This window comes from Mus pahari, unplaced genomic scaffold (genome assembly GCF_900095145.1).
Source record: "Mus pahari unplaced genomic scaffold, PAHARI_EIJ_v1.1 scaffold_5139_1, whole genome shotgun sequence".
NCBI lineage: Eukaryota > Metazoa > Chordata > Mammalia > Rodentia > Muridae > Mus > Mus pahari.
The window spans coordinates 99506-107668 of record NW_018392936.1 but is presented as its reverse complement, the minus strand read 5'-3'; the positions used below and the strand labels follow the sequence as shown (position 1 = coordinate 107668).

General features: G+C 32.8%; 1 protein-coding gene across 1 annotated transcript in view; it reads right to left on the bottom strand.

The window, feature by feature from the left end:
* The window catches only part of LOC110315259 (vomeronasal type-2 receptor 116-like), a gene marked incomplete at its 3' end in the record, with an annotated part of 18220 nt that overhangs the window by 4333 nt on the left and 5724 nt on the right, over positions 1–8163 (bottom strand). Inside the window, exons 4-7 of the mRNA XM_021189359.1 lie at positions 7952–8155; positions 7314–7541; positions 2963–3086; positions 3–620 (exon numbers count right to left, since the gene is read on the bottom strand). Of these exons, the coding sequence (XP_021045018.1) occupies positions 3–620; positions 2963–3086; positions 7314–7541; positions 7952–8155 (1174 nt within the window). The remainder of the gene's footprint in view (positions 1–2; positions 621–2962; positions 3087–7313; positions 7542–7951; positions 8156–8163) is intronic.

The following is an 8163-nucleotide window of genomic DNA, read 5'->3' as shown; positions in this document are numbered from 1 at the left end:
TGCCAGGCAGGCCAAGTATCCCAGGACACAGTAGAATGCAGTAACTGAGCCTTTGTTGCACACAATGATGATGTGTCCATGATGAGTGTGTTCATCAATATCCACAAAGGGAGGAGAAACTGCTAGCCAGATTGCACACAGAATAGATTGGAATAGGGAACATATGGGAATAATATAGTTGGGTGTCCCTGAGACCAGGAAGTGTCTCAACCTTCTTCCTGGGTCTGTGATTTTGAAAGCCAGAACCACAGTGACTGTTTTGGCCAAAACTGTGGAAACAGCCACAGTGAATATAGCTCCAAATGTGATTTGCTGTAAGACACAGGTGACTCTGTTAGGATGGCCAATGAAGAAAAAGGAGCACAGAAAACATAACATGAGTGACATGAGCAACAGGTAGCTGAGAATTCTGTTATTCGCTTTTACAATAGGAGTATCATGGTGCTTCACAAAGACACACAGTACTACAGCTGTGAATGCAGAGAAAATGAAGGCCATTGAGGCAAGAGCCATCCCCAAGGGGTCTTCATAGCTTAGAAAGGTGACTCCTTTCTGAATGCATTTGTTTTGTTTGGTGTTGGCATACTGGTATTCAGGACAATTCACACATTGATGCATATCTGATATCCAAAGAAAGGTTTGTTAGTGCTGCTTTTAGAAATTTTTACTGAAAGGTATTTCAAGTAAGATTGTTGAAAGAAGCCTCACAATAATGTTTCTGATGCTGAGGATGTAATTTGAAGGATATTGCTGAACACCATTGCTTTCAATTCATAGTGTTCATAACGTTTTAAGGGAAATAAAACCAAGCAGTTATTTCTTTGTCTTTTCAAATTTTGATTATATCATTTAAAATATTATCAGAAAGCAAAGATTTCAGATGGTGTTTTTTTGGTTCTATGTTGATATAAAGTAGATAACTTAAATCAGAGAAGATACATTCATAAACCACAATGAGGTAGGGTAAATACAAATTCCTACACTGATTATTTTCTGAGATCATTGACTATTTGATAAATTTACTCTCTATGTCACATTGCGGCTCTGACTTCTACTGGAACAAGATCTTTAATAGGTACACAAGAATGCACTAGCCTAAATTCATTGACATAGAAACAACACTACATTGAATATGTAGGCTATATGTATGTGTACAGAATTTTATCGATGTGTTTTTGTAAAAGTAGCTATTGCTTTATTGAATTTAAGTGATTCCTGTCATATGTCATTAGAAGGTGGAGAATGAAAGGAAATATAATGTCTATGTTTGAAAAGTAGAAAATACTAAAAAATAAGCCCTAAGATGTTTCCTCATATGACAAAAATTAAATAAAANTTCTTATTATTGTTCATGATATGCACTAATATTAGCAGTGAGGGAAAAAATTCTTCTCTAAATACTTTGTACAAACACATCCTTCACTTTAATTCTTACTTCATTTCTAATGCTGAGAACTTTCCTCATGGCCTCATCTCCGTTCTTATAAAACTCAGTGTCTGTGAATGTACTCAGGCATGAAATCAGTATGGACAAATAGAATAAGCAATAGAACAGAGGAATCCTCGAGCAAGAGTGGTAACCCAGAGGGCTTTTGTTAAGCAATAGTACACCATTCATAAGTATTAATCCACAAGATGGTAACAATAACAACTGTATTTGAAATTGTACTTAGTTTTCATGTCATTTCCCAAAATGTTAATGAGCTTCCTTGGTTTCCAGAATTCTTTTCTACAACAACTTATTTGTGGAGAGCTATTATTTGATAAGTTGCCTAACAGCCTAAGAAACTGTATTAGCTATAAGTAGAGTACTTTGCTCTACCAGGGAACCTGATTTCAAACACCAGCACCCATGACAGCTATTTCACAAGTGCATGTAAATGTAACTATAGGAGCTATTATTTGCTCATATGTGTACTTGTGTTAACCAAATAAAGTAATAAAAATATTATATGGATTTTTGGATGAAATTTTGATGTTTATTCTTATTTGATTTTTGACATCTAAACCAATTTCAGTATACTTTTAAATTTNTTTTNAGCATAGTNTATGTTGGAATGTATGACTTCAAAAGACCTCTTCCNAATAGGTGGATNNGTTNNACTACATGCATCTTGGGAATAAATTCAGATTGTAAGTTTTAGCAACAAATGATTGAACTGATGAACCATCTCACAGACATGTGTCTTAAGAATTTAATTCATTATGTAGAATGAAAGTCAAAACAATTTGAAAGCTAACCATAAGCTTTTTGCATTTTGCAAACCCTAAATTATTATTATAGTAATGAGTATGATATGTAATATACTAAATATGATTCTTGCTGTATATTGTACATAATTGGTCAACTCATCATCTACTTCCTGGATTCATATTACATCTGATTTTGAATATGGCCCTCTAAATATTACATACATAGCATTTTCTCATAAATTTGTAAATACTTTTGTCTTCTCTATTAATTGTACAGTGAATATGGGTTTCATATCTCGCTGTCTCATGATCTAGTCTAGTAAAATGTGTATTATAGTTGCTTCTTCAGTGTTCCTATAAGTACATAAGGTACATAATCATATTTAGGTCATATATTTTCATAAAATAAGACTAAATTAATATACACAAAACTGTGACTATAAACCAAAGTACATGTATTTTTAAAATAGACTGCTTATTTGGAAAATCTTGTGCAGAATACTTTCAAATTGCAGTTACAGTTTCTAAACTATTTCTTTGTGAAATGTAATCTACCATCAATATGCAAAGAGTCAACATGGAGGACAAGGCACAAGGTATGTTTGTCTGATTTTCCAAAACTTTGTTAATGATTTTTATATCTACAACTAGTAAATTGGAATAGTGATATATTTTATATTTACATTTGCCTTTTAATTGACTTTTTCATCCGAGTATGGTACAAGATAAATGCATATATGCAGGATTTATCAGAGCAGAAAATACTCACTTGTCTCATTAGAAATTTCATTTTCAGGGCAAGGGCTGCAAACAAAGCAGCAGGCTGCCATTCCTTCCTTCCATAATCTTCTGAATCCAGGACTACAATCTGTACTACACAGAGAAGATGGTATCTGTGAGAAAATTAAACACATGCTGATAATGAGTTTTATAAATTTCTCTTATATTTTATATTAGTACATTAAGATCTCAATAAGCTCATTTTATGCATACCAACTGATTGACATTTCATTCTGTCCAGTGTTTAAAAACCACCTATGAATATTGGAAATGCATTGAAGAAATGTTGGATAATTTCTGAGTGTCTAGTAATTCAGGCAAAAGAGCTCATATTGATCTGTGTGCAAAGACTGCAGATATTGCAACCTGAAGTTTTTTAGTTAATTATTTTCAATTTTGCAATAAGTGCTGTAAACAGAAGAAACTTTCATTGAGATATTTTCTCAGACAACACTAGCCTTTCCTCGGATCTTTGAAGCATTTTCTTAAATGGTAATTGGCATACATGCGACCATCTCACTGTGGGCAGTTGAGCCAGTAAGCAGTGTTCTTTTAAGATCTATGTATTAGTTTCAGTCTCATGATATCCACACTTGTCTTTATATGACAATAAGCCATATGGCAAATTACCTCTTCCTACTTTCTTGACTTATGATCAAAGTTTTATTAAAACCACAGAGATACAAGTTAATATTTCAAAAAATTTGAAACAGAAAAATATGTCTATAAGTCACAAATAACAAATATGACCTTGAATAAATTACCATTGCAAACATGAAAAACTCTACATAAAAAATATTGGAGTATGCAGACAATGGTTTACTCTGGTTTGAAAAGATAAACAAATCTGTAGGGACCTTGAATATGGAGTGTATCATGAAGTCAAAATGCTCTCCAGTGGCTGAAATACTGGAAAAAGCTGGGTAAAAATTAGATTGTTTAAAGTTAATTGAAGATATGAAGAATTTTTCCTATGTTTTGAAATTATTGAAACAAGGTTTTACCATGAAATAGCAGTAGACTAATACTCTGAATCAAGATCAGAGTACATTTTCTCCATTTTTCCCCCAATATTTTCTTTAAGTTTATGTTAACATTTTGTGATGTTTTAAAGACTAGAGCTAGAGCTAGAGTAAGGAAAATGTGCATACTTTTATACTTTATGTTAATTTATTTTAACATAGTGTCCCCATATCACACATTGTTGGTTTAAACTCACAATATAGTGTAAACTTACAAGAAACCTGCAGAGATTTTAAGATCTCTCCCTCTAAAGTGCTTGGATAAATACATGAACCACAAAACAATATGACATTATTTCTGAATTTCATGGATAATTTTCTCTTCATGTATTATACCACTGTCAATATTTTGGGGAAAGAAAATGTTCTAATATCAATATGTGTTCCTTTTGTTCTATCACTTGTTTTGTTTCTTTACCTCTGAATGTATGTTGGACTTGATGAAGAGCCATTTCTGAACTTTTCTGGAAAATAATGTAATTCTATAATGTGTGGTGTATTACACTTAATAGATCTGTATATGTTTGAACTATGCTTGAATCCCTGGTTAAAAAAAAATCTCTCTGAGAGGAAAAGAAGAGGGAGAGCAGAAAATATAAAGAAACAATCAGGTATGTGAAAAGATGGATAGCTATACAGATGGTCAAAAAAATTGAACAAAGTGTGTAGCAATCAGGGAAGGGGAACTGTGGGTAGCAACCAGAAAGTGGCAGATGCCAGGAAATCAAGAGCCTCCCAGAACCCCACAGGAATGATATTAGCTGAAATACGCCATGAATGGTGAGGGAGAACATGTGGAGACCATATCCAGAGAATAGGTATGGAGCCTCAGTTGAAGAATGGGGCCACACAACTCTTTCCAAAATTTTAACACAGAATTGCTTCTATCTAAAGGAAATATAGGGACAATGACTAGAGCAGAGACTGAAGGAAAGGTCACACAGAGACAGCCCCACCTGGAGATATATACCACATGCAGAAACCAAACTCATACACTGTTGTGGATACCAAGAAGTACTCTGCTTGTGGACGTTGTACATCGTGGTGCGGAGCCTAGTGCGCACCACGATGTACACTTCATATAAAATTTTAAAATATATTGTGATAAATGATGCTTTATAGGTCCATACAGTGTGCCACATGGACACATATGAGGGTATCTCTCTCTCTCTCTCTCTCTCTCTCTCTCTCTCTCTCTCTCTCTCTCTCTCTCTCTCTCTCTCTCTCTCTCTCTCTCTCTCTCTTTCATGGTCAAGTAGGGATTCTTTAGTTATGATATAATTATTACAACTACAACAATATTCATTTTCTAACTGAATTAATAGAGAGTTGACAAAAATCCAAAGCAGGAAAAGAATGAGCAATCCAGGAGATATGTTTGTAAGGAAAACTGAGAATTGTTCTGATACCAGAAACTTCAAGAAATCCTGTCTAAAATATATGGAATAGTCAAGTAGAAGAAATGAGTTGGCCCAATTTGGCCACAGATGTCAGTGTGTCTTTATTTTCACACTTATGCTCCTAAGGCCTGAGGACATTCAGTTTACATTAGATTAATTTCCAGCTAGAGCAACAGAACTATTCTGGTTTACAAAAATTTGTCCACTGTTCTTTGCATTTGGTAATTTCATTATGGCTAATTAGTAATAAAAGAAGATACCAGCATATTTGACTTCCAGAGTTTTGTTTGGGCTGGTATTGAAAAGGGCAGTCTATTTCAGGGTTTTTATTTAGAATTCGCATTGACAGATAATATCATTGTGTCCCAGGAAATCCTTTTACAGTTCAAAGTTAACAGTTTATAGGAGTTTCTTATTATACTTATTCCACATGCACATGTTGAATAATTAATTGGCTTCAAAAAATCTAGATAGTCTGATTATAGAATTTAAAGTTTGAATTATCTTTTCAAAAATAAATGTTCTAAGTACTGAAAAGGGGAAATCTATCACTCAATTGTCTATCACTACAACATGCTTCAATCAATACTAGTAAATATATAAGATATGAAGTAGGATTTCCTGTTCCTTTCACCTAGTTCAATTTTAAATGTGTAGTTACCATAGTGTGTTGTGAAAATTTTGTCTTCTTACGAAGTCTTAGTTTTTCTGAAATATTTTTTTATTTTATTATTCTCCCACAGAATCCTATTATGTTCTACTGAGAGACAGAAAGTGAATATGATGGAAAAGGCAGTTGTGGAGGGGGCAGGATAGGAGTATTAACTCTGATATAGTTGCAATTAAAACTGAGATGGGTCACATCCCAAAAGAAGGAACGGAAACTGTATTTAGGATATATTATGTGAAAATATCAAGCCATTTTCAATACATAAAAAATCCCAATTTCAAAAAAAATTCACACTTTTCTCAAAGAATGATCTTTCTGTAGTTTGTAGTGTTCTTTTGGAAACTGTTATTGTCAAGAACTCTACCATACACATCCATCAAAGGTGTTATTATTGAACTTCCTTTATCCCTCTTATAACATTTTATAATGTTTTCCTCAATTTTATTATAAAGAAAAGTTTTCTCACAGTATATGAAATTGTCCCACACTCTCTAAATGCAAATAAGGAATGTCTTAAAAACTAAACCAGCATTGTTGTCTTTCCATTTCATTTAGAGAAAGTTAACAAAAATAATCAATTATAATGGAAAGTTATTTGATGCTTTTGAGTGGTTCCTGTTATTGCTGTTTTTGAGGTGTATTAAAAGCTATTTCTTTATCTGTTCTTCTAGTGCTGTCTATATGTCCCCTTGAACTTCTGTTCATCTTACTTAAAGTGTGAAGTGTTTCTTCAAATTTATTAAAAAGATATATTTCTGTGAATATGAATCTCTGTAATTGTGTTCATTATTGAATATGGTAAGTGTCCTATTATTATATGTGAAGTCAATTTTTGATATAATGACAATTATGACTCTTAGTGTTTCATAGCTGTAAATTTAGTCTCCCTCCAATCAACATCTGTTCTAGAAGTTTAAGTTAATGGGAGAGATTAGTGTGTAATAACAACAATAATAGGAAGAAAATTCTGTTAATTTAAAGGAAAGAATATCAAACAGTGGTGAAGAACATTTTTGCGTTCATTAAATTGCAGAAAATGGTTCTGATATGTCAAAGATATATTTTATGCATGTTTCAATCATCAAAGAATTGGTAAAAATGTCAAAAATGGGAAAAAGAAACATAACACAAGAGCCTAGAAACTGGATCCTGATTTAACAAAATTTTATATTTCAACATGTTATCATGTATCTACTTGAAAGTGTTTACTGTTTTGTATTGTACATCAGTAAGTTAGTACACACTCACCTTTCTACTTCCTGTGGCTAGTTCAATCATGTCTCCATATAAGTGAAAATGTTGTCCATGTGGAAAATATGGGCTGAACTTTCCTAACTTCACCTTAATCCCAAGGTGTTGTGAGATATTCCCAAAGTGAAAAATGTCATAATCTTCCTGCACTATTACTCTCTGTTTCATAATCACTTTATCCCCAATAGGATCAGTGAAGTTGATCTTTCTCAGAAATGAATTTACCTAAAACACAAGCATTGCACTATAATGTGTATACCATTCCTTCAAATCATAACATGTATTCTGATTTCATAATAAATGCACTATATTTAAAGAATGAAAGATAGAAAGCCAACAAACACAATAGGATAAATGAAACTATCATAATATCCCAAGAATGCCCAATAATGTAAGGGGTGTGATGACATCTTGGTGCTTTCTAAGAAACCACAAATTTTCTTTGATAAACTGTGACTTTTTTTCCAATCACATTTATGATAATGACTAGAGTTATTTTTTTCATTAGGAAAAATGGTCAGAAGCTTAACTATTTTATAAAATATTTCCTATTTCATTAATGTGGGTATCTTAGAGACCAAAAACAGCTACACAATTGAAGACATTGAAATATAATCCAATATAAGGTACTCTACCATCAAGCAGTGAGAAATTGCTCCTTTCCCATTGTCTATTGCCTGATTATCAACCTGTTGCAGATTCAACTCATGGAGTGCATGTGCCATGGCATATACAGCATTGTATATGTTTTGACTACCATGACTAAAGGTTATGTCAAATTTCTGTTCCATTAGCCATTGCAATNATGCATTAGATGAATAATTCATCAGTAATTTACAATTACATG